This window comes from Amblyraja radiata, chromosome 39 (assembly GCF_010909765.2).
Source record: "Amblyraja radiata isolate CabotCenter1 chromosome 39, sAmbRad1.1.pri, whole genome shotgun sequence".
In the NCBI taxonomy this organism is placed as follows: domain Eukaryota; kingdom Metazoa; phylum Chordata; class Chondrichthyes; order Rajiformes; family Rajidae; genus Amblyraja; species Amblyraja radiata.
In genome coordinates this window covers 4,855,393-4,883,006 of record NC_045994.1, presented here as the reverse complement: position 1 = coordinate 4,883,006, position 27,614 = coordinate 4,855,393, and the positions used below count along the sequence as shown (strand labels likewise).

General features: G+C 49.3%; 1 protein-coding gene across 25 annotated transcripts in view; it reads right to left on the bottom strand.

Moving 5' to 3' along the window:
- Positions 1-27,614, bottom strand: part of LOC116967405 (calcium/calmodulin-dependent protein kinase type II subunit beta) — a 263,340-nt gene that overhangs the window by 90,906 nt on the left and 144,820 nt on the right. For 14 of the 25 annotated variants that reach the window (XM_033013933.1, XM_033013946.1, XM_033013947.1 and 11 more), the window contains exons 6-13: positions 27,221-27,323; positions 26,025-26,108; positions 23,061-23,155; positions 20,539-20,661; positions 18,917-19,000; positions 16,977-17,019; positions 11,499-11,597; positions 6,342-6,382 (exon numbers count right to left, since the gene is read on the bottom strand). In XM_033013933.1, the coding sequence (XP_032869824.1) occupies positions 6,342-6,382; positions 11,499-11,597; positions 16,977-17,019; positions 18,917-19,000; positions 20,539-20,661; positions 23,061-23,155; positions 26,025-26,108; positions 27,221-27,323 (672 nt within the window). The remainder of the gene's footprint in view (positions 1-6,341; positions 6,383-11,498; positions 11,598-16,976; positions 17,020-18,916; positions 19,001-20,538; positions 20,662-23,060; positions 23,156-26,024; positions 26,109-27,220; positions 27,324-27,614) is intronic. The other 11 variants (XM_033013930.1, XM_033013938.1, XM_033013935.1 and 8 more) reach the window with 4 other exon arrangements.

Here is a 27,614-nt window from a genome sequence, read left to right as displayed (position 1 = left end):
TCTTGCTCTGCAGAAAGATGGCAGCAGCATAAACAGCCTCACCCCCGGTCACACCCTCTTCTCCCCTCTACCACCAGGCAAGAGGTACAGAAGTGTGAAAACACACACCTCCAGATTCAGCGACCGTTTCTTCCCAGTTGTTATCAGGCAACTGAACCATCCTCACCTGCTAGAGAGCGGTCCTGACCTCCCATCTACCACACTGGAGATCTTTGAAGTATCTTTAATCGGAATCTATCGGACCTTATCTTGCACTATAAGTTGTAGCCTTTATCCTTTATCTGTGTATTGTGAGGGCTTCATTGTAATCAAGTGTGGTCTTTCCACTGAGTGGATATCAGCAAACAAAGCTTTTCAATGTGCCTCGGTACACGTGACAATAATATACTAAACTAAACAACTTTGAATGCTGAAATATAACATCCTTTTATCAATTCTTTCCACTCCATGACTGAGCAGAATACCTAGGCCTTGTAATGGCTGCCATCTTAGCCGCACCACCAGACTCAGGAACAGCTTCTTCCCCTCTGTTATCAGGCTCCTTCCATTAGATAGGGTACTGTCCGATTCACCTCTAGCCCATTGCGGACATTGGACTTTGTCTCTGGAACTGGTGCCCTTTAATACAATGCTGAGAACTATATTCTGCACTCTGTATCTTCCCCTTTGCTCCACCTGTTGCACTTGAGTTTGACTTATTTATGTGTAGCATTATCGGATTTAATTGGATAGCCTGCAACACAAAGCTTTTCACTGTACCTCGGTGCACATAACAATACTAAACCTAAACCTAAACACAGAAAACCAAACCAACGCTTCACTCTGCCATCACACTTTAGACTGCAGAGTGATACTGTGTAGAAACAGGCCCTTCGGCCCAACTTGCCCACAACGACCAACATGCCGCATCTACACTAGTCCCAGCAGCCTGCATTTGGTCTATATCCTTCTAAACCTATCCTATCCATGTGCCTATCTAAACATTTCTTAAACATTGCGATTATACCTGCCTCAACTACCTTCTCCGGCATCTCGTTCCATACACCCACCACCCTTTGTGTAAAAAAGTCACCCCTCAATCTTACTTTCGTCCCTCACTTTAAACCTATGTCCTCTGGAATTTAGTTTAGACTTTAGAGATACATCGCAGAAACAGGCCCTTCCGCCCACTGAGTCCGTGCCAACCAACGATCGCCCTGTACACGACCACTATCCTACACGTCTACACCAACCAACGATCGCCCTGTACACTACCACTATCCTACACGTCTACACCAACCAACGATCGCCCTGTACACTACCACTATCCTACACGTCTACACCAACCAACGATCGCCCTGTACACTACCACTATCCTACACGTCTACACCAACCAACGATCGCCCTGTACACTACCACTATACTACACGTCTACACCAACCAACGATCGCCCTGTACACTACCACTATACTACACGTCTACACCAACCAACCATCGCCCTGTACACTACCACTATCCTACACATCTACACCAACCAACGATCGCCCTGTACACTACCACTATCCTACACGTCCGTGCCAACCAACGATCGCCCTGTACACTACCACTATCCTACACATCTACACCAACCAACGATCGCCCTGTACACTACCGCTATCCTACACATCTACACCAACCAACCATCGCCCTGTACACTATCACTATCCTACACATCCGTGCCAACCAACGATCGCCCTGTACACTACCACTATACTACACATCTACACCAACCAACGATCGTCCTGTACACTACCACTATCCTACACATCTACACCAACCAACGATCGCCCTGTACACTACCACTATCCTACACATCTACACCAACCAACGATCGCCCTGTACACTACCACTATCCTACACATCTACACCAACCAACGATCGCCCTGTACACTACCACTATCCTACACGTCCGTGCCAACCAACGATCGCCCTGTACACTACCACTATCCTACACATCTACACCAACCAACGATCGCCCTGTACACTACCACTATCCTACACATCTACACCAACCAACGATCGCCCTGTACACTACCGCTATCCTACACATCTACACCAACCAACGATCGCCCTGTACACTACCACTATCCTACACATCTACACCAACCAATGATCGCCCTGTACACTACCACTATCCTACACATCTACACCAACCAATGATCGCCCTGTACACTACCACTATCCTACACATCTACACCAACCAACGATCGCCCTGTACACTACCACTATCCTACACGTCCGTGCCAACCAACGATCGCCCTGTACACTACCACTATCCTACACATCTACACCAACCAACGATCGCCCTGTACACTACCACTATCCTACACGTCCGTGCCAACCAACGATCGCCCTGTACACTACCACTATCCTACACATCTACACCAACCAACGATCGCCCTGTACACTACCACTATACTACACATCTACACCAACCAACGATCGCCCTGTACACTACCACTATCCTACACGTCTGTGCCAACCAGCGATTGTTTTGTACACTACCACTATCCTACACGTCCGTGCCAACCAGCGATTGTTTTGTACTCGACCACTATCCTACACACGAGGGACAATTTACAATTCACAGAGAGCAGTCAACCTACAAATCTGCACGTCTTTAGAGTGTGGGAGGAAACAGGAGCACACGGGGAAGACCCACGCGGTCACAGGGAGAACATTACCAAGCATGAGGTGTAGACGGGTCTCAACAATGGACTCTCCCCCTCGCCAGTGTCCGTACTGTCGACAGAAGTACCACGATACCACGGGAATGCCAGCCAATAAATCACTCTGGCCTTTGCCCCAGCATGGTACGCATTGATCCCCATGAAACCTAACTCCCCTGCCCTTCTGCGCTGAGCACGTTATAGTTAACCAGGAGTTAGCCGGCACTCCTGTTCCTGCCAGCATCAGCCTGTGACCATGAGCATAGCCAATGTTTGCTTTAAATCCTCGCTGTCCCATTGGGATGGAACGTTGGCGCGGCGTTAGAGGTGCTGCCTTACAGCGCCACAGACCATGTTTCCACAACTAACGCTTTCATCATACTGATGTCCAGGACTAGGTTGGTGCCCTGACACCAGGACACAAGGTTGACAATTTCTGTCCTGTACTTTGTCTCACCCTAGTTATCGGTCTATCCTCCAACAGGGGCGGCATGGTGGCGCAGCAGTAGAGCTGTCCCTGTTCCCCCCGTCACCGCCTGGGATTTCCCCGCCTGCTCCGTTTCCTCCCACATCCCAAAGACGTACAGGTTTGTAGGCTGATTGGCTTTGGTAAATTGTTAATTGCCCCTAGTGTGTAGGATAGTGCCAGTGTACGGGGTGATCGATGGTCAGCACAGGCTCGCTGGGCCGAAGGGCCAGTTTCCGCGCTGTATCTCTAAAGTCTGTCTAAAATCTCAAGGGGCCAGGGCATCTGGCCTGAGCACATGAATGATTCCAAAGTGTACACTATTCCCAATGTTCTATTGCGTGATATATTGCTCTTCACTGAAAATAATTTACTGATTTAACTACTCGTTCAAATAGCATGAAGTAATCGGTCCTGGATAGTGTAAAACCAAAATGTTTGTAAAACAATGAAGCACTAATCCCTTAGACGGACAACTTTGTCTCACTTGTTTAACCCCATCCCGGCAACACCCTCTGCCTTGGAAAGGCCTCAGTGAAAAGGGAGCACATTTGCAATATGTCCGCACCGTTTGCTTGCTCCTACCACTCATAGTTTCCCTCTGGCCACCAGTCCCGGGTAGTGCCTCGAGAGCAAGAGGCTTCAGAAGCCAGATTTACCGGGCAGCAGAGGGGACAACGAGGTTGGTGCTGACCTCCAGGGTCACCTTTGAACGTGACCAGTTATCAGACGGGGCCTGCCACGGACAACATGCTAACAAGCAACTACCGACCGGAGTCTGTGGCGATGTCCGACTGTCTGTAACAGTGGCAGAGGTCAATTCTATCAGAGGTGCCAAGCCATCAAGACAAGCTGAAAGACTTCTCTGGTTGCAACAGGTCATTTTTGTTCCACACAGAACCAAACCCTTTCATCGCAGAGCCAGCAAACAATGTACTTATCAAACGGCCCAACCAGCACTGTATCAAACGAGACCATCAACGTCTCTCGCTGCCCCTTTGTCCTCCGCTGTTAGAGCGGGTTGAGCCGCTGCCTCATGGCGCCAGAGATCCGGGTTCGATCCTGACATCGGGTACTGTCTGTGTGGAGCTTGCACGTTCTCTCTGAGACCGCGTGGTTTGCCTCCGGGTGCTCCGCTTTCCTCCCACATCCCAAAGAGGTGCAGTTTTGTCAGTTAATTGGCCCTCTGTAAATTCTCCTTAGTATGTTGGGATAGATGAGAAAATGGGTCAACATTGAACTAATGTGAACGGGTGATCAATGGTTGGCATGGACTCGCTGGGCCGAAGGGCCTGTTACCATGCTGTATCTCTAAACTTGATTAAAAGGTGATCTCGAAATATCGAAAATTCACTGAGGGTTTGGGAGCGTGGATGAGATGAGGAAGTTGCCCCTAAAGAATCAGGCCAGCAGTCTTAAAATGAGGGGTCGGCTATTTGGAATGAAATGAGGAGAAATCTCTTCACTCTAAGGGTGTGAATCTTTGGATCATCTACTCTGAAGGCCACCGACTGCAGTCAAAACTGTGGTCAACTGATTTCCTACATGAAACTTTTTACCCAGAGTAGGGGTATGGAGAACCAGAGGTGAAATGTTTAAGGTGTAGGGGGAAAGATATAATAGGAAGCTGAGAGGCAACATTTTAACAGAGGGGGCTGGGTGTATGGAACGAGCTGCTGGCTGAGGCAGGTACCATAACGACGTTGAAGAAACCTTTAGACAGGTACAAGGATAGGGTAGGAGGAATGTGGACCAAACGCTGGCAGGTGGGACTGGTGTAAATAGGGCTTGTGGGTCAGTGTGGGCAAGTTGGGCCGAAGGGCCTGTTTCCATGCTCTATGATTGTGTAACTCTATTTCTAGATATCTGGATATTGGGAGCACTTAAGGGATAATGAGGGTGGGGGGGGGATAAGGGCAGGGAAGCGATGCCGAGGCATAACATCGACCACGCTCTCACTCAGCAGGGAGCCAGCTTTGAAGGGCCGAATGGCCAGCTCCCACTGCTAGCTCTCAGGCTCTTTGGGTTGGCAGAGGCAGGACATCAGTCTCGGACTTTGGCGTCCCAAGGCGAGGCTGCCCCCTCTTGGAATTCCTCCCCGCACCCCTGGATGCCAGTGGCTGAATAGTTCAAGGAGCAGGCCAGGTGGGACTTCCCTGCATTGACTGCTGTGACCGACACTGGCTTGGCACTGAGGGCCAGTCCGTGCACACACACCCCCATTCCCCCAGTCACGGGTCGACGGGCAGAACGCCAAAGGAGACGGAAGCGCTGCTATAACCTGGGCAAAGTCACGTGAAGATGAAGTAACCTCAGCCCTGTCCACACCTTCCACGCCACAGAGAACAGTCTACACTGCAACACACGAGCAGTCGTGGACAGCAATGTCGTGAGCGCTAGTGATGCCACTGCCTGACAGCGCCAGAGGCCCGGGTTCCATCCTGACCACGGGTGCTTCTGAACAGAATTTGTACATCCTCCCTGTGGCCTGCGTGGGTTTTCTCCAGGTGCTCTGGTTCCTCCCCCACTCCAAAGCCGTACAGGTTTGTAAGTTAACTGGCTCCTGTAAATTGTCCTTAGGATAGTGTATGGGATAGTGTTAGTGTACGGGGTGATCACTGGTCGGGACGGACTCGGTGGGCCGAAGGGCCTGTTTCCACGCTGTATCTCTCGAGTCTGCATCATTCTCCATTGCATTGCCCATGGTTTTTACTGCTCACCATCTACATTGGGACAACTGGTCCGCGTTGACTGTACCCATCTTTAGTCAAGTAGTGCCCCTCAGCTCAGTGTGTGTGATGTGGCATGGGTGGAGTGGGGGAGAGGTTAAATGTACCTCTGGGAGGTGGGGCGTCAATGAAAAGCAATCACTGCCTAAAGAGTCTGGACTTAAAGCCTTTGCTTTGAAGCTCGCCGGTGACTTTGGTCTGTGTTACCGGCAGCGGAGTTGCTGAACCCAGCTTGCAACCATTGAATCACCGCACCATCCAATTTGCCCGTCACCGTGAACATCGAAACATCGCGCGCATTTGATTCCTTGCACATTTGTTCCCTCTTGTATTGTTCAACTGTGATAGCAGGTGGTAACGGAAGCCAGAAAATGCAAACTGAAGCTACAAATTAAAGCGAAAGTAAAAAGCTGGCTGACTGTGAGGAGAAGGAAAGGGAGAGAATGATTGCAAACCTACCTTCACTCCGTCAACCTTCTTGTTTAGTAAACTTTTGGCTGCTGCGTTAGGGAAAGGAAAAATAAATAGAATTACTGTCATGCTCGGGTGCAAGGATTAACGTCCTACCTGCGTCGCAGAGTGTACCCGAACCATCACCCGTGGGGTTTACAATGCAGCCCAGAGCAGTGGCGGGATGTTCCCGAGACAGGGTCACCCACTCACTCAGTCCCCCCACCCAACCCCCCACACCCAGCTCCCTCAGCTGCCAACCACAGTGCACGGCAAGCACCCGAAACAGCCGCTGGTGCTCAAGGAGACTGCGACCCACTGAGGGGGGGACGAGACACCCTGTGCGTAGGGGAGAGGGTTGGGCCGAGGATGTCCTGGATGGGTTGCTCCTGGGCCTGGCCAAGCTGGCCATCCATGAGTCACGGCGACAGGCGGAACAGGGCTCTGTCCGAGCCTGCCACCTGCCCCTTTCCCGGGGTTATGCCCGTGCCCAGGTGGTGATAGAAAGGGACTATGCGCTGTCCACGGGCAACCTGGGGGAGTTCTGGAACCGCTGGGCACCGCGGGGGGGGGGGGGGGGGTGGATTGTATCCTGGACAAGGAGTGTAACATCGTTGTTTAAGAGTGTAACATTGAAGAATATTTGTTTTAGATAATTGGGTGATTTTGTATTATGGTGGCGGATTTGTTTGGCATTGTTTTGTATTGTGGTTTTTATTACAATATTTGATTCAATTTATTTTTGTTTAAAAAAACAGAGGGGGGACGAGAGAGCCAAGTAACGTCAGCCCCAGAGAGCAGTGAAAGAGTGGGGGGAGGGAATGTCTCCATGCTGGTGGTGGCACGGTGGCACAGCGGTAGAGTTACTGCCTCACAGCGCCAGAGACCCGGGTTCGATCCTGACTTCGGCTGCTGTCTGTGCGGAGTTTGTGAGGTCTCCCTGTGACCTGCGTGAGTTTTCTCCGGGTGCTCCAAATACATGCGGGCTTGCAGGTTAATTGGCTTTGTGTGGTTGTAAATTGTCCCTAGTGTGTGTAGGATAGTGCTAGTGTACGGGGTGATCGCTGGTCGGCACGGATCCCACGCTGGATCTCCAAATGAAACCAAACGAAACAGGTTTTTGGGAAAGTCGAAATCTCTCAGTGCAAAAGCATCAAAACGTTTGTTAAAAGCCAACATTATTGTACGGGGAGTGGAGTTTATTTCCCCTGGGGTTGGGAGAAACCAGACCTTGAACCCCAGGCACAGTATGTTGCTCAGAGAGTGAAGAGTTTTGAAGTCTCTGCAAACTGAGAGGCAGTTCCAAAGACCAAGGCCTCTCTCTCTACAAGAAACCTTGGTGTTAGCAGGAACTTGATCTTAAACCCCAGGGCACAGTGCATTGTACATAGTCAGACTGGAGGTTAAAAGTGTGGAAGGCACAGAATCAGGGTTGAAACCTGTTTGGGACTGGATGAATAGTTACACTCAATATTTCCCAGATCTATCTCCATAATCTTGTCATTGGTCTCTCTGCGTCTCTCTTCTTCTCTCTCTATTTACTTTCTCTCACCTTTTTCTCCCTTTATCTTTATTCTTAAAAAAACAAAAACAAAACTGAAGCTATGTAAGAAATTTGTAATTACATTGTCGCTTACTATTATTTGTATACATGCTTCTTATAAATATATTTTAAACATTTTTTTAAAAGTGTTGAAGGCACGGCCAATTTGAAGCACAGTTTCAAAGCCTGTTACCAAGGCCTCTCTTTCTACAAGACAATCTTCAGAAACCTAAACGACTTTAAACTCAATACAATGCATTTCTCTCGGTTTAATGAAGGGTTGGGTCCGAAGAGTCAAATAAAAAGTGAAAGAGGGGTCACAGTTATAAACAGGGGGAGGCATGGTTTTGTAAGAACAGCACAATCCAGACGGAATCCCTCCTTACCTTGCAATAAGTAGAGGTAGAGTGAAGAAACAGGAGGATTGAAAGAGAAAGAGAAATTAAATCAGATCGTGGCCAACTTTCACCAGTTGCTCAGTGTAATGGAGCTGGAGTCTGCAGCTTGTTGCGGTCATGACTGCCCAGCGACCGGTAGGTACCATGCTCAATACAGTCACTCCAACGGGCTGTGACCCAGTCACAAACACTCAAGCGGGTGAGACCATCGCCCGCGTGTGGCTCTCAGACGGAACAGGTCCTCAGGTTGACAAGCCTTGACCTGGAGATGCCTCCAGAGCACGAGTTCTGTACAGTCACGGCCGACACGACTCAAGGGGGCGAGATATAGGCAGAGGTTGAGCAGGCTGTGTCTCTGTTCCGTGGAGCGCAGGAGGAGGAGGGGTGATCTTATAGAGGTGTAGAAAATCATGAATGGAATAGATCGCGTAGATGCACAGTCTCTTGCCCAGAGTAGGGGAATCGAGGACCAGAGACATAGGTTCAAGGTGAAGGGGAAATGATTTAATAGGAATCTGAGAGGTAACTTTTTCACACAAAGGGTAGTGGGTGTAAGGAACAAGCTGCCAGAGGAGATATTTGAGGCTGGGACTATCCCTGTAGATGGATAGGACAGGTTTGGAGGATATGGGCCTATATGGAAGGAGGTGGAGGGGTCTGAGGATGGGGGGAGGGGGAGGTTTGAAATTCTTTCCTGAGGTAATATTTCAGCAAATGACTGAATCGCAATCTAATTCTTGTTCCCAGTTATGTTTGAATGAGAATAGGCAATGGGGGCAGCAGGAATGAGAGGGCAGCACGGTGGCACAGCTGATGGAACCGCTGCCTCACAGCGCCAGAGACCCGGGTTCAATCCTGACCTCAGGTGCTATCTGTGTGGAGTTTGCACGTTCTCCCCGTGAACATGTGGGTTTCCTATGGGTGCTCCGGTTACCTCCCACATGTGAGGGTTTGTTTGTCTGTCGTGTGCAGGGAGAGGATGGGAAAGTGGGATGAGGCAGAACTGGTGTGAGCGGGTGACAGATGGCCGGCGTGGGCTCAGTGGGCCGAAGGGCCTGTCTCCGTGCTGTATCAGTCACTTCATCCACTCGAGTTCAGTCGCCTTGTCAGAGACGTCATGCTGATCACACTTCCCTGCCGCACGCATCGTGAAGGGCGCACTCCCACGTTCTTATCACCATGCATGCATCTCCCCTCCCCCAGCGGCAGCGGCGGCGGAGAGAAGTCCCACACACGCGGCAAACCCGGAGCAAGCAGGCCCGCAGCCACATGCACCCTCCCCGCACTCCCACTGGCATGCAACATTCACGGGTCAAAGATGCAAGGACGGCCTCCAACTATTCATAGCCACAACAACAGTCGGCCGGGTGAAAATTCACCTCCACTGCCTCCTCATTGTGCCTTCTCAACCCTCCCCACTACCAACTCCACACAGGGACTCTCCCCCTCTACACCGGGGACCTGGGGTGGAGGGTACTGCATCGAGGAGTCCCCTGTAACCTGTTTCTCTCGTGGTTCACCAGCCGCCTGCCACTGGAAGAGTCTGTGTTCCACGTGTACATGGAGTGTGTGAGGCTGCAGCCACTGTTCCATTATCTAAAGGGGCTGCTCCTTGCCTTCTGGCTGCACTTCACACCCACCATCCTCATCATTGGACACCCTGTGCATAGGGGAGAGGGTAGGGCCGAGGATGTCCTGGTTGGGTTGCTCCTGGGCCTGGCCAAGCTGGCCATCCGCGAGTCACGACGCCAGGCGGAAGAGGGCTGTGCCCGAGCTGGCTGCCTGTCCCTTTTCCGGGGTTACGTCCGTACCCGGGTGGTGTTAGAGAGGATTACCAAAATGGGGGATTTCCGGGACCACTGGGCACTGCGGGGGGTTGAATACATCTTTGACAAGGAGTGTAACTTAGGTGTATAGTAATTTATTTAGTATATTTGTTGGTCTTGAATTGTGGTGGTGGGTTGTGTTTTGATTTATTTTGTGCTGTAAATATTATTGTAAATAATTGATTAAATAACTTTTGGTAAAAAAAAGGGCTTCGCCTATGAATGGAACCGATGAGCCAGTGAAAAGGAGGAAGGGTTTTGGGGTTGGCATGGTCCATGGTTGTAGGAATGGGTAGAGGGCGTGCGTAAGTACCTCCTGCCTCTCAGCAAGGGTGTAACCTGCCTACAAGTGTTGTACTCTTGACTGTACAAAGACACTCGAGACAGGTAAGGACAAGTTGGGCCAAAGGGCCAGCTTGTATGTATGATGTATGGCCCCGACTACAGGTGCCGACTGTCCCGAGTTTGCATGATCTCTCTCGGACCGCGTGGGTTCTCTCCGGGTGCTCCAGTTTCCTGCCACAATCCACAAACAGGAAGAACCCTGATGCCTGGAGTCTAACTGGTGCCCATTCATCTGGAAAATGGCAGAAAAACTGACCCTGGACAGCTTTGGTGTTAAGATGTCCTAAATCAGATCAGTTGCTGCCTTACAGCGAATGCAGCGCCGGAGACCCGGGTTCCATCCTGACTACGGGTGCTGTCTGTACGGAGTTTGTACACTCTCCCCGTGACCGGTTTTCTCCGGGATCGGTTTCCTCCCACACTCCAAAGACGTACAGGTTTGTAGGTTAATCGGCTTGGTGTATGTGTAAATTGTCGTTAGTGTGTGTAGGAGAGTGTTAATAAGCGGGGATCGCTGGTCAGCGCGGACCCGGTGGGCCGAAGGGCCTGTTTCCGCGCCGTACCTATGAAATAAACAACAATAATAAATCTCTCACTAGTGGGAGAGTCTATGACCAGAGAACACAGCCTCAGGATAAAAGGAAGTACCTTTAGAAAGATGAGGAGGAATTTCTTTAGCCAAACGGTGGTGAAACTGTGGAATTCATTGCCACAGAAGGTGGTGGAGGCCAAGTCATTGGGTATTGTTTAAATGGAGATGGATCGATTCTTGACTAGTACGGGCGTCGGGGGTTATGGGGAGAAAGCAGGAGAATGGGGTTCAGAGAGAAAATAGATCAGCCACGATCGAATGGCGGAATAGACTTGATGGGCTGAATGGCCTAATTCTGTTCCTATGTCTTATGGCTTATGTTTAAACTTTGGCCAAAACCTTAGCTGGTTTAAAAGGGACAGAAACAGCAGAGACAACAGAGGTGGGACGGGACGGGGGGGGGGGGGAGATAGACATCACGAGGCGGGGGAGCAGAGCGTTAGTTCAGAGCATGCCCTCCACCTGCAGTGTCGGCCCGCACACGTCTACCTTGTTCAACGAGACTCACGGAGGCGCTGGCAGCGGCCGTCATAGCGGCCGGCGCAGTGGTCTGCCTGCCCACTGTCGGGTACGCACAGAGAGAGAGAGACAGAGAGAGGGAGGGAGAGAGAGAGAGAGAGAGAGAGAGCAAGTGTCATGTCAGCAACAACACAGTGTCGGCAACGGTCCATCGCATGCTGCGCTCGCCGAGCGTGCCGTGCGCCCGCCCGCACACACACACACACAACTCCAGAGCCCTGGCCTGGGGCTGCCTCAGCCGTGTGGTGCCCACTTACACACACACCTCCACGGCCCTGGCACGGTGCCACACATCCACACGCACACACACACCTCCAGAGGCCTGGCACGGTGCCACACATCCACACGCACACACACACCTCCAGAGGCCTGGCACGGTACCCTCTCAGTGGCGCTCTGCCGCGCCCACACAGACGCCCGCAGAGCAGTCACGGCGCCAGGCGGAAGAGGGCTCTGCCCGAGCCGGCTGCCTGCCCCTTTCTCGGGGGTTACGTCGGTTAGAGAGGGACTACGAGCTGTCCACGGGCACCCTGGGATTTCCGGGACCGCTGGGCACCGCGGAAGGTGGAACGCATCCGTGACAAAGTTATGAGTTATTTAATATTCAGTTCTTTAAGCCCCTGTCCCAGACATCCACAAACTCCTAGGGACCCGCTACGGACATTCTCCGAGTTCAAATCAGGGGGAAACTCGGGAGAACTCATGAATTACCTCGTACAGTGGGACAGGGGCTTAGGAATATTTGTTTGTATTATGGCGGTGGTTTTTTTGTTTTGTACTGCACATATTAATTTTGTAAATAATCGATTTAATCTATTAAACAAACACCTTCAGACCGTGGCGCGCTGCAGTCTCAGCGGCCCTGAGCCCTGGCACGCGATGTTTCAGTCACGCTGTGCCACCCGCCCACACAAGGGAATGTCCACGGGCACCAGGTGGGAATTCCGGGACCACTGGGCACTGTGGGGGTGGGGTTAACGTTATCCTGGATCAGGATTGTAATCAGATTCTGATTCACACATCAGTCTGAAGGATGTTCTCGACCCAAATCATCACCCATTCCTTCTCTCCAGAGATGCTGCCTGTCCCGCTGAGTTACTCCAGCATTATGTGTCTATCAGGATTGTAACACAGTCATTTAATATTGAGTAATAAGAATATTTGGTCATTTTTGCGTGATGGTGGTGGATGTCTTGTTATTGTTTGTAAATATTCTTGTAAATTTATATATTATTGTATATTATTGTAAATTGAATACATTTAGATTTGATCAAAAAAACACCTCCAGAGCCCTGGAGCGGTGCTGTCTCGGCTGCACTGTGCTATATGTACACACAAGAATTACAAGAATGATCCCAGCTATGAGTGGCTTAACCTATGTTGAGCGTTTGTCGGCACTGGGCCTGTACTCGCTGGAGTTTAGAAGAATGAGGGGGGACATAGAAGCGTAGAAAATAGGTGCAGTAGGAGGCCATTCGGCCCTTCGAGCCAGCACCGCCATTCATTGTGATCATGGCTGATCGTCCCCAATCAATAACCCGTGCCTGCCTTCCCTGCCTATCTAACTCTCTCTTAAATCCATCCAGTGATTTGGCCTCCACTGCCCTCTGTGGCAGGGAATTCCACAAATTCACAACTCTCTGGGTGAAAAACTTTTTTCTCACCTCAGTCTTAAATGGCTGTGGCCCCTGGTTCTGGACTCGCCCAACATTGGGAACATTTTTCCTGCATCTAGCTTGTCCAGTCCTTTTATAGTTTTATATGTTTCTATAAGTTTGCCCCTCATCCTTCTAAACTCCAGTGAATACAAGCCTAGTCTTTTCAATCTTTCCTCATATGACAGTCCCGCCATCCCAGGGATCAATCTCGTGAACCTACGCTGCACTGCCTCAATCACAAGGATGTCCTTCCTCAAATTAGGAGACCAAAACTGTACACAATACTCCAGATGTGGTCTCACCAGAGACCTCATTGAAACATACAGAATAGTGAAAGGCCTGGATAGAGTGGATGTGGAGAGGATGTTTCCACTAATGGGAGAGTCTAGGACTAGAGGTCATCGCCTCAGAATTAAAGGACTATCTTTTAAGAAGGAGATGAGGAGAAATGTTTTTAGTCAGAGGGTGGTGAATCTGTGGAATTCATTGCCACAGAAGGCTGTGGAGGCCAAGTCAGTGGATATATTTTTAGGCAGAGATAGATAGATTCTTGATTAGTACATGTGTCAGGGGTAATGGGGAGAAGACAGGAGAATGGGGTTAGAAGGGAGAGACAGATCAGCCATGATTGAATGGCGGAGTAGACTTGATGGGCCGAATGGCCTAATTCTGCTCCTATCCCTTATGACCTTATGACAAACACCTCCAGAGCCCTGCGTGGCTCTCTCAGCGGGCCGCTCAAAAGCATCATTATCGCAAAACTGAATGCAGCGGGCTTTAAAAATAAAAGTTTGGACTTGAAGGGTAGAAGATGGCACCCGAATGGCGGTGATTCTTGTGTATGGACTCAGTGTGGTCTCTACTGTCTTACACTCTTGTACTTAGTATGATGCCCGATGTACGGTAGGGAGTGCCACTGAACTGTCACTGAATGCAAAAAACGGAACTATTACTTAGATATATGTTACAATAAAGAACCATTGGACCACTGAAACATTGCTTTCTTTTCTTGCTAAACTAGTGGAGTCATACAGTGTGGAAACAGGCCCTTTGGCCCAACAAGGCCCAACTACACTGGTCCCACCTGCCTGCATTTGGCCCACATCCCTCTAAACCTGTCCTATCCATGTACCTGTCTAAATGTTTCTTAAAGCTTGCCTGAGCACCTGCCTCAACTACCTCCTCCAGCAGCTCGTTCCATATGCCCACATCCACTTTTCTACACAAAGATACCCCTCAGGTTCCTTTTAAATCTTTCCCCCCCCCATCACATTGAACCTATGTCCCCTGTTTCTCGATTCCCCTACTCTGGGCAAGACACTATGTGTTAATCTGATCTATTCCTCTCATGATTTTGTACACCTCTACAAGATCACCCCTCACCCTCCTGCGCAGAGTTACTCCAGCAGTTTGTGTCTGTCTACAAGACTCTAAATGTGGCCACACCAACATTTTATACAACATGAGCTCCCAACTTTGATATTCAATCCTCTAACTGATGAAGGTCAAGCCTAGTTGACCACCCTATCTACTTGCAGTGCCACTTTCAAGGAACTATGTCCCTGCACTCACTCCTATGACATCTGCAGTGATCCTGTTAGGATTTACCGGTATAATACGTTGCCTCAAAGGTATCTATATTAAAGTTTGAAACACAAGCTGTCCAAACCCAGGTTATGCTTAAAATGCAGCCTAAAATATAAATACCGTCAGATGCTGGAGTAACTCAGCGGGACAGGCAGCATCTCTGGAGAGAAGGAATGGGTGACGATTTAGGTCGAGACCCTTCTTCAGACTCTGTCTGTCCAGCTGAGTTACTGCAGCATTTTGTGTCGATCTTCGGTGTAAAACAGCATCTGCAGTTTCTTCCTTTGGTGTCAGGCTGGACTGCCTTTGTATTTCGCCAGTGGGATGTGCCAATCATTTCCACCACCTGCCTGGTCGCTGATGTATTGTGTGAGAGAGTTTCCCTTCCCCCCTTGTTGGGGTCCAATCTCTGGCATGTGCTGTACCGCTACTCTTCTGTGCCGATTGCCGGCGGAGGTCAACGCAAACATTTCCCGCTGAAGATTTAGTCAATCGTGAACAGTGAAAGGCCTGGATAGAGTGGATGTGGAGAGGATCTGCCTGCACATCTCTAAACATACACTCCCTGCCTGGGTTGAAGATTCAGACACGGAGACTAGGGGGGGTTTGGTTAGAACGCGGGGGCTTCTGAGTAACCGGTGTAAGTGGAGAGCTGAGTCTAAACAAGGGAGACAGACTGAGCGCGACAACTGTAGGCGGGGCAGGGGGTGGAGGGGGGGACAGGGAGGGGGGACGTGGTGCAGAGAGGGAGTCGGAGAAAGGTGGGGAAAAGGGGAGGGGCAGGAGGGGGTACCAGATGGGGGCAAGGAAGGAGGTCAGAGAGAGTCTACTCGGCCATTCAATCATGGCTGATCTATCTCTCCCTCCTAACCCCATTCTGCTTTCTCCCCATAACCCCTGACACCCATGTGTAGAAAGGAACTGCAGATGCTGGTCTATAACGAAGAGAGGCACAAAGTGCTGGAGTAACTCAGCAGGTCAGGCAGCATCTCTGGAGAAAAATGACAGGCAACGTTTTGGGCCGGGACCCTTCTTCAGACTGAGTAGAGGGAGGAAGGAGATGCTGCTTGTCCCGCTGAGTTACTCCAGCACTTTATGTCCTTTTAATTATCGCGTTCCCTGCTCGTCGCCTGAACCCTGCTTCCTCTGCCGGCCCCATGGAATGTTTCTCTCAGTCCTTCAATCTCCAAACCTTCCCTGCTCCAAGATCAATGTACGTTCCTTCATCCTACCTGCTAGCCCAACCAACATCCCGGTGACTCGTTGGCACACGGCCCCTCCAAAGCTTCACGTCCCTTCCACAGAACTGGCCACAATACGGCACAGAGAGAGAGTGTGTGTGTGTGTGTGTGTGTGTGTGTGTGTGCGTGTGTGTGTGTATGTGTGTGTGTGTGTGTGTGTGTGTGTGTGTGTGTGAGTGTGTGTGAGTGTGTGTGTGTGTGTGTGTGTGTGTGTGTGTGTGTGTGTGTGCGTGAGTGTGAGTGAGTGTTTGTGTGTGTGTGTGTGTGTGTGTGCGCGTGAGTGTGAGTGAGTGTTTGTGTGTGTGTGTGTGTGTGTGTGAGCGTGAGTGTGAGTGTGTGTGTGTGTGCGCGGTGAGTGGTGTGTGTGCGCGTGAGTGTGTGTGCTGTCGTGTGTGTGCGCGTGTGAGTGTGTGTGTGTGTGTGTGTGTATGTGGTGTGTGTGTGTGTGTGGTGTGTGTGTGTGTGTGTGTGTGTGTGTGTGTGTGTGTGTGTGTGTATGCGTGTACAGAAACATTAAGGCTGACCAGCCTCATATCTACCTTCTTCCCCCACTTCCACAGCTCCACACTCTGGGTTACTAACAAGGCCTCCATGCACCAACAACAAGGCAGGTCCAGTGTGGGATCACCACTGGAGTAACCTCAAGCCGTGCGTTAGTTCCAACTTGCAAAGGGTAGCTTTTGCAGTTGTTAATGGCCTTGTTATTGTTCCCGTGGGTGGAGGCTAACGGCCTAATGTCACATAAACACCACAATTCACTCTTCCTTTCCTTCTTTTGCAAGCCAAAGCTTCACACCACAAACGATTATAAAGGTGCTGCAATTAATCTGGAGATCCCACAATCTCTGTCGCTGGTGTACAGAGTTCTGACTGCTGTGTTAGTGAGGGAGGGGGAACTGGCGGTCTGCGATCGAGGGGGTTTGTGCAAGGCTTACCTGAGAAGTTTCGCGTAGCCAGCATGGTGGTGAGGATTGCACCCTGTGCAGGAGAGAATGACACCGTCAGCCAAGGCACAAACAGTCTGGGGCAACATCAGACAACAGAAACAACAGTAGTGTTGGAGTTCTCCCACAGTATCATAGTCCAGCATACAGGATTACAAAGATGTTCCAGGTATGGACCAATATATCGGCCAGACCAAGCGCAGAGTGTACAATTGTTAGCTGGGAGAAGGTAACAGCAAAGCACACAGAGATAAAATGTAGTCGGAGACACTCAGACTGGTTGGAGAACTGGGAGGGGGAGGGGATGGAGAGAGAGGGATAGCAAGAGCTACTTGAAGTTAGAGGTCAATGTTCATACCGCTGGGGTGTAAGCTGCCCAAGCAAAATATGAGGTGCTGTTCTTCCAATTTGCACTGGGCCTCACTCTGACAGTGCAGGAGGCCCAGGACAGAAAAGTCAGATTGGGAATGGGAATGGGAGTTAAAGTGCTGAGCAACCGGGAGATCAGGTAGGATAAGACGGACTGAGCGGAGGTGTTCAGCGAAACGATCACCGAGCCTGCGCTTGGTCTCGCTGATACACAGGAGTTCACACCTGGAACAGCGGATGCAGTAGATGAGGTTGGAGGAGGTGCAAGTCAACCTCTGCCTCACCTGAAAAGACTGTCGGGGTCCTTGGACGGAGTCGAGGGGGGAGATATAGGGACAGGTGTTGCATCTCTTGCGGTTGCTGGGGAAAGTACCTGGGGTGGGGATGGTTTGGGTGGGAATGTGTTGACTTAGGGAGTTGCGGAGGGAACAGGGGTGGAGATGGGACATAACCACACACAAGCAAGTGTGCAATCCCTGCTCTTGGGACAGGTATGAAAGGGCTTTACGTAAATGCGAGTCTCTTTACAGTTTTTCTGTTGTGTGACGTGACACATCGTGAGTTTTAACATTTGTAAAAATGTGTCTCAATAGCGTACCGTGAGAACTGTATCAACTGTGATTTATCCCAAACTATCACCACATCTTGATTGCAGCACTTTGAGTCTATCTCACAGACATTAATTAATTGGCTGCAAACTGAAGGGCCTGTCCCACATGGGTGTCATTTGCGCGTCATTTACGCCACTTCATTTATGCGTCATGACGCACATGTGATGCCCGCAAGGCGTGTGGTGAGGCATGGAGGCGTAGGCAGTGGCGCGCGGCACCCCAGGATTTGGGGATTTACAAAATCTTTGCGCATCACCTGCGTGACGCGGAAATGACGCCCATGTGGGACAGGCGCTTGAGACTTGCTCTGTCTCCATTTACATAGACAATGGTCACCATTATTGGCCACCACCAATATGTTCGCTGCCCTACTGCCTTAGAAGTCTGAGGAAGTTCGGCATGTCCCCGATAACTCTCAGCAACTTCTACAGATGTTCCGTAGAAAGCATTTTATCGGATGCATCACAGCATGGTTTGGGAACAGCTCCATCTTGGATGAAAGATTTGCAGAGAATTGTGGACGCAGCCCAGATCCAAACTAACCTCCCTTCCATTGACTCCATCTACACTTCATGCTGCCTCGGCAAGGCCAGCAGCATAATCAAGGACCAGTCGCACTCCCTCTTCTCCCCTCTCCCATCGGGCAAAAGGTACAGAAGTGTGAGAACGCACTCTCCAGATTCAGGGACAATTTCATTGGAAGAAAGAAGAGTTTTTCCTAGTGTCTGCGGATAGTAAGAATGGAATAAGATTTTTATGGGTAGAAAAGTTTTTGAGGGATATGGACTGAATGCGGGCATATAGAACTGGCTTTGATGGGATCATGGTCGGTAGGGACAAGTTTTATGTTCTATGTCTTGCCAGCAAGACAAGACTGTGGAGGTCCGCGTTTGTTCGTTGCACCGTCAGGGTGGCTCACACCCTGGGCCTGATCAATAAACTCAATCTCACCTTCAGTTTTCGACGGGCATTGAACTTCTTCAAACACTCCACGGTCTCTTGGCGATGCATCATAGATGCGACTGTGGATCGTTGCTGCAAAGGAACAAAACGTTAGAGCTTCAACAAGGTGCTCTGCCCAGAGCTCGAGTCTTTCGTCAGTTCCCACACCCTCTCCGCCAGCCGAGGCTGAGTGTCACTAACTACCCTATGCCTCTGCGCTGCCTAAAGCACCCCTCGGAAACACCTCCCTGCGGCTCGTACACACCAGGGAAGCTCCCCTTCACCCAGACTCACTTTACTTCACTTGGTTTTAGGTTACTTTACTTTAGTGATGCAGCATGGATTGATGGAAATCACACACAGAGCAAATTCTACGGCATACTCCATGCGTGTCACTTTAGTTTAGTGATACAGCATGGAAACAGGCTGACCATCACGCCGACCAGCAATCATTCCTACACTAGTTCTATCCTACACACTAGGAACAATTCAGACTTTAGACTTCAGAGCCAGTCTGGAAACAGGCCCGTTGGCCCACTGAGTCAATGCAAACCAGCGATCACCCCGGACACTAGTCCTATCCTACACACTAGGGACAATTTACAGAGGTCCAATTAACCTACAAACGTGCACGTCTTTGGAATGTGGGAGGAAACCAGAGCACCCGGAGAAAACCCACGCAGTGGCAGGGGAGAAGGTGCAAACTCTACACAGACAGCACCCATATTCAGGATCGAACCCGGGTCTTTGGTGCTGTAAGGCAGCAACTCTATCGCTGCGCCACTGTGCTGCTGGATTGGAGTATTACTGACCAAGCCTAACTAACTACGACACATGGAGAAACCAAGATCCAGCCCCTGCATCAATCATCAATATCAGAAGTTTGGGTTGAGAAATACAGCAGGGAAACAGGCCCTTCAGCCCAGAGTCCATGTCGACCAGCGATCACCCATTCACCCAAATCTATACTATCCCATTTTCTCATCCACTCCTCACACACTAGGGACAATTTACAGAAGAATTTAGTTTAGTGATATAGTCTGGAAACAGGCCCTTCGGCCCACTGAGTCAATGCAAACCAATGATCCTACACACTAGGGACATTTTACAGAATCCAATTTACCTACAAACCCACGGGTATTTGGGATGTCGATGCAAACCGAAGCACCCGGAGCAAACCCACGCGGTCACGGGGAGAACGTGCAAACTCCCCACACACACACACACACAGAGGTCAGGGTGGAACCCGGGTCTCTGGCACGGTGAGGCAGCCACTCTACCCGCTGCGCCACTGTGCCAGGCTTGGTTTAGTTCTGACCTCCAGTGGAGTTTCTGCCAATAGACAATAGGTGCAGGAGTAGGCCATTCGGCCCTTCGAGCCAGCACCGCCATTTAATGTGATCATGGCTGATCATCCACAATCAGTACCCCGTTCCTGCCTTCTCCCCATATCCCCTGACTCCGCTATTCTTAAGAGCCCTATCTAGCTCTCTACGCCTTTGGTTACCAGGACAAAAGTTAAGATTGTGTTTCTCCGCGAGGGGTCAGGTTGGAGTCGGTGGGAAGGGTGAGCGGACAGGAGTGACGCTGGCCCTTTGTCCACCGGAGGATGCTGGCAGGACAACACTTACGCAGACCCATGGGTGTTTCAGAGCCTCGGTGGCAGTAATACGCTTGGCAGGATTGATGGTCAGCATCTGGTTGATGAGATTCTTGGCCTCTGGTGTAACGGTATCCCACTCAGGGGAAGGAAACTGCAGAGAGAACAGAGAAAGAAGCAGAAAGGTTACCAGGAGCATGGTGATGCAGCGGTAGAGTTGCTGCCTTACAGTGCTGGACACCCGGCTATGGGTGCTGTCTGTACGGAGTTTGTACATTCTCCCCGTGACCGTTTTCTCCGAGATCTTCGGTTTCCTCCCACACTTTTATTTATTTTTAATTACTTTGCAAAATGTTCTAAACACCTGTTTTCGCTTCTTCATTCTGGGTTATTGTGTGTGGATTGATGGTTAAAAAAAAAAAGAATTTAATCCATTTTAAAATTAGGCTGTAATGTAACAAAATGTGGAAAAAGTGAATACTTTCTGAATGCACTGTAGAACTCCATATATTTAAGAACTTTGAAACTTGAAGGATACAAGTTGGCAACAGGAAACTTTCCGATTCTTTCTGTACTGCTTCAGAGCAATCTACTATATAGTTTAGTTACATTTAGTTTAGTTTAGAGATTCAGCATGGAAACAGGCCCTTCGGCCCACTGAGTCCACATCGATCAGCGGTCACCCTTTCACACTTGTTCTATCCGACACTAGGAAAAAATCCGACTTTAAACTAGAGATACAGTGTGAAAACAGGCCGTTCAGCTCACTGTCCACGCTGACTAGCGAAAACCCATGGGGAAATCCTACACAATTGTTCCACTCAGACTTGGGTGTGACTGTGCTTATCAATAGTATAATGTTACTGAACTGTATGCAAAACAAGGAATTTCACTGTGTCGAGGTAGTGACCATAGCATTGAACCATTGAATAAATGCATTGTGAAACAGTTTGGAAGGATTGCATTAATAAACGCACTGAGCAAGAAATGTATCTACGTCGAGAGCAATGGAATCCTTATGGTTTGTTTCTTTTGTGTGTATATGCATTTCCCTCTCTCTCTACCCCCCCCCCCCCCCCCCCCCCCCACCTCTCCCTCTCTAGACACGCCTGCGAGTTGAGAGCTATGCGTGAGTGGATAGGGCTGGGATGGGTTAAAAGGAGTGAATTAATAATATTAATATAATTTCAAGGGGGGTGGTTAGTGTGAGTGTGTGTGTGCGGGGTGGTTAGTATGCATGTGATGCCACAGGCCGCCCCACCCCCACAACCGCCCGTTGAGGGGACGGGACCCTAGTCCCACTTTGTCTGGTATACCTATAAAACTCTCATCGTGTGTGTGTGTGCATGTGTTATACTTGTATCTTCCTCAAAACCCTACGCCGTAGCGTTGACATTTTTACATACTCTTACTCACATTTCTCCCGTCCATGCCGTACTCAGGTTCACTTAAACAGCTTCCCGCCTTCTCACAGTGATAATGTCACAATGCCTCTCACAGTGCACCAATCACAATGGGCCCTCAAGCTGCCGTTATTCATTTAAAATAAACCAATAACTCGAGTGACGTCACAATGGCCCCTCCCCCCCTCCCCCTCCCCTCCCCTCCCCCAAACAGAATCTTCCGCCACCTTCCACTGATGCAGGGGGTGGGCCTCATTTCTAAAAACAGATTCATCTGCTCCGCAACACACACCGTTGGGGGAGCAGACCAACGGGTCTGCACTTGGTCTAGTATATATATATATATATATATATATATATATATATATATTAGTGTGTGTATGAGAGTTTAAGAAGGAACTGCTATGCTGGAAAATCGAAGAAGGGTTTCAGCCCGAAACGTTGCCTATGTATTTCCTTCGCTCCTAGATGCTGCTGCACCCGCTGAGTTTCTCCAGCATTTTTGTGTACCTTAGTGTGTGTATGCATGTGTGTATGTATATGTATGTGTGTATATATGTATACATAAAGTTTAATATATACATACATACACACATTCATATATACATGCATGCACATGTACGTGTGTATATTTGTATGTATGTGTAAAAAGTGCAGTATATATATATGAATGTATGTATATGTACTAAACTTTTTTATATATACACACACACACACACATACATACATATATATACATATACACACATATGTGTATATATGTATATGCATGTATATATACATAGATATGTATATATAGATATATATATACTAAACATTTTATCTATACATATATATACATGCGTGTGAGTATACATGTAAAACTACAATATAATAGTTTACATATTCTGTTGTGCTGCTGCAAATCAGAATGTCATTGTTGCGTTTGGGCCATTCTTGAGCTGGCCTGTGAGGGGTGGGGATGTGTCGGGGTGGTTGAGGAAGGTTACAAACGAGGCCAGCATCGGCTTCTTATGGCCTGCCACACAGCTGAGGGCCGGCACGGTGGGAGGGACATGCGTTGGAGGTGGGGTCGGTAGTGGTAGTGGAAGGTGTTCCACCTGTGACGTGCGGGAGGGGGGACAAACGGCGGTGGGCGTGGCGTACATACGTCGTAAGCTCCGGCCTTGATCTGCTGGTAGAGTTTCTGCTGGTCTTCATCCCAGAAGGGAGGGTAGCCCACCAGCAAGATGTAGAGAATAACTCCTGTGGGGACAAACAGGCAGATGTACTCCAGTCAAATCCTCCACCCACTCCAGAGAAGTCCGTAGTTGCTGTAACTCACAGAGTCAGACAATGCAAAGAGGCCTTCCAGCCCGTCATGTATCTGCACACTCTGGGTGGCTCGATCGTAATCATGTATTGTCTTTCCGCTGACTGCAACAAAAGCTTTTCACTGTACCTCGGTACACGTGAGAATAAATTAAACTAGACTGAACCTATACTGAAACTTGCCCATGTTGACCGAGGCGCCCCAGCTACGCTAGTCCCACCTGCCTGCGTTTGGCCCACATCTCTCTAAACATTTCCTATCCACGTACCTGTCCAAATGTCTTTTAAATGTTTTTATAGCACCTGCCTTTACTACCTCCTCTGGCAGCTCATTCCGTATACCCGTGAAAAAGTTGTCCCTATAGAAACATAGAAACATAGAAAATAGGTGCAGGAGTAGGCCATTCGGCCCTTCGAGCCTGCACCGCCATTCAATATGATCATGGCTGATCATCCAACTCAGTATCCTGTACCTGCCTTCTCTCCATACCCCCTGATCCCTTTAGCCACAAGGGCCACATCTAACTCCCTCTTAAATATAGCCAATGAACTGGCCTCAACTACCTTCTGCGGGAGAGAATTCCAGAGATTCACCACTCTCTGTGTGAAAAAGGTTTTCCTCATCTCGGTCCTAAAAGATTTCCCCTTTATCCTTAAACTGTGACCCCTTGTTCTGGACTTCCCCAACATCGGGAACAATCTTCCTGCATCTAGCCTGTCCAACCCCTTAAGAATTTTGTAAGTTTCTATAAGATCCCCCCTCAATCTTCTAAATTCTAGCGAGTACAAACTGAGTCTATCCAGTCTTTCTTCATATGAAAGTCCTGACATCCCAGAAATCAGTCTGGTGAACCTTCTCTGTACTCCCTCTATGGCAAGAATGTCTTTCCTCAGATTAGGAGACCAAAACTGTACGCAATACTCCAGGTGTAGTCTCACCAAGACCCTGTACAACTGCAGTAGAACCTCCCTGCTCCTATACTCAAATCCTTTTGCTATGAATGCTAACATACCATTCGCCTTCTTCACTGCCTGCTGCACCTGCATGCCTACTTTTAATGACTGGTGTACCATGACACCCAGGTCTCGTTGCATCTCCCCCTTTCCTAATCGGCCACCATTCAGATAATAATCTACTTTCCTGTTTTTGCCACCAAAGTGAATAACCTCACATTTATCCACATTATACTGCATCTGCCATGCATTTGCCCACTCACCCAGCCTATCCAAGTCACCTTGCAGCCTCCTAGCATCCTCCTCACATCAATGATTCCTATTAAATCTTTCCTCTCTCACCTTAAACCCATATCCTCTGCTCTTGATTCCTGTACTCTGAGTAGGAGACTCTGTGCATCTACCCGATCTATCTTCCACTCATCATCTTATGCACTTCTATAAGATCACCCTCGTCCTCCTGCGCTCCAGGAAATAAAGTTCTAGCCTGCTCAAGTTCTCCGTCTAGTTCAGGTCCGCGAGTCCTTGCAACATCCTCAAACATCCTCATCTCCGCACTATGTCCAACTTAACAACAGGGATACCAAAACTCAACACAATGCTCCAAATGTGGCCTCACCAACGTCTTGTACATCTGTACAAGAACATCCCAATACTCAATACCCTGATTGATAAAGGCCAATGTGCTGAAAGCCTTCTACATTACCCTATCCACCTGTGATGCCACTTTCGATGGACCGTCCTGCACTGCTAGATCCCTCTGCTCTACAACACTCTCCATGACCCTGCCATTCACTGTGCATGTCATGCCCGGGTTTTGGCTACACAAAGCGCAACACCTCACACTTATTTGCATTAAGCTCTGCATTGATTCCAAGTTAAACTAGTCCCCACTGCCTGTGCATGATGCATATCCTTCCATTTTGAGTCATAGTCACACAGGCCTTTTGGCTCAACCTGCTTATGCCGATGCCGACCGACATGTCCCATCTCCACTAGTCTACATTACATTTGGCCCTATCCCTCCAAACCTATCCTATTCATATACCCATCCAAATGTATTTTAAACAGTGTGATAGTGAAAGAGCTCATAGTCAAATCTAATAGTCAAATCTAAAATGGAGACATTCTTCTACAAAAGCATGGACTAGCAGAACAAAAGAATGGCTCGGTGCCAAGTCTGAATGACATTGTAAATTATATGGAACATAATATGGAGGACAGGTTGTCTTTTTAATAAAGACATTAAGATGGAATCCTGCAGTAATAACATGTGCTTCTTCAAGGCCATTAAGAAGCCAAGATTGAAAAAAATAGCTGACGCTCCAGAGATAAGTAATAACTTGTTATTGGATGAGCTTGATTTGGACCCAGCCTTTCTATATTGTGAAAGACTACAGGATCTTTCAGTCATGCCATATTCAGACTTGGTAGGAGTGTTTTACTGATAAGAAAAATGTATAATTGTGCTACTCTCCATTGTTCTGTGAGTGGGAGCACGAGAAGCACTGGGCAACGTTTGTGCTGATTGTAATCTCGCCACTTCCGTCTGACGAATCAATTAAAGATTGCCATGGTCTACCTTCAACGTTTGTTGCTATCTGCTTTTTAAGAAACAAACTTTCACAATAGAACCTGTCTTAAGTACCTGCTCCGGCAGCTCGTTCCATACACCCACCAACCTTTGTGTAAAAATGTTACCCCTCAGATTCTTATGAAATGTTTCCCCCCTCAGCTTAAACCTATGTCCTCTGGTTCTCGATTCCCCAGTTCCGGGCAAGTGTGCTGATCTATTGGTCTTGTGATCTTGTACACGAGCATGTCCATGTGACCATGGCTTGCTGCTTACCACAGGCCCAGATGTCCACCGGTTTGCCATAGGCTTCCTTGCGAAGTACCTCCGGAGAGAGATATCCAGGGGTCCCTGCAAAACCTGCGAGGAGTTAGAAAAATGCCGTCAACCATCTTGAGTGCACAGACTTAGTCTTGCCACAACACATGCAGCAGGAATTGGAAAGGAACACTTTATTATCACCTGTGATGAGGCCCAGTGTGATTCTTTGCTGCTTACCCAAATAGCGGCCACCTACTGCACTGACAAAGTTACAAAGCACGCCGGCCGGTTCCCCCCATGTTCCCCCCCCCCCGCCGGGTCCCCATTGTACGGGCTATAACAGGTTTAGGGTGGCATGGTGGCGCAGCGGTAGAGTTGCTGCCTCACAGCGCCAGAGACCCGGGTTCCATCCTGACTACGGGTGCTGTCTGAACGGAATTTGCACATTCTCCCTGTGACCTGCGTGGGTTTTCTCCGGGTGCTCCAGATTCCCTCGAGGCCCACCAAGTGCACGCCAACCAGCGATCTACACTAACACTATCCTACACACACTAGGGACAATTTACAATTTTACCCAGCCCATTAACCTACAAACCTGCACGTCTTTGGAGTGTGGGTGGAGACTGCAGCACCAGGAGGAAGCCCACGAGGTCACCACCGTGCCGCCCCTTTGACCAGTGTTTACTAGTAACATCTGGCAAGGTTAACAGAGACCACCCCAGACCAACATCTGGTGAGATCATGTGTCCACCATGTGTAAACATCTGGTGAGGTCACATAAGTGTTCACCCCCAGCCTAATATCTGGAAAGGTTACAACAGAGACCATCTCCAGGTCAACATCTGGCGAGGACACATCCGTGTCCACCCTAGGTTCCATGTGTCCATCCACAGTATAAACATCTGGCAAGGTTAACACAGCGACCACCCAGGTCATCCCCTGGTGAGGTCACATAAGTGTCCACCACATCTAACATCTGGCGAGGTTTTATCAGAGGCCACCCTAGGCAAACATCTGGTGAGATCATATTTGTCCACCCTATGCAAACATCTGGTGAGGTCACATAAGTGTCCAACCGCAACTTAACATCTGGTGAAGCTACAACAGAGACCATCCCATAACATCTGGCGAGGTTACATCAAAGACCACCACAGGTCAACATCTGGCAAGGACACATGTGTCCACCACCATTCTAACATCTGGTTACTCACCAAACCACGCTTGCTGCTCTCCTTGCACCTCGATGGCCAGTCCGAAGTCGGCCAGCTTCACGGCCGCCCCTTTGCACTTACTGGCTAGGAGTAAATTCTCCGGCTTTGGGGTGGGGGTGTAGGTGGGAGGAAAATCATCATGGTTACGCCGCAGAACTCACAACGCGGGCACAATCTCGCGAGCAACACACTTTAGAATCAGAGTAATACAGTGTGGAAACAGGCCCTTCACCCCAACTTGCCCACACCGGCCAACATGTCCCAGCTCTACTAGTCCCACCTGCCAACATTTGATCCATATCCCATCAAACCTGTCCTATTCATGTACCTGTCTGACTGTTTTTTAAATGTTGGGATAGTCCCTGCCTCAACTACCTCCTCTGGCAGCTTGTTC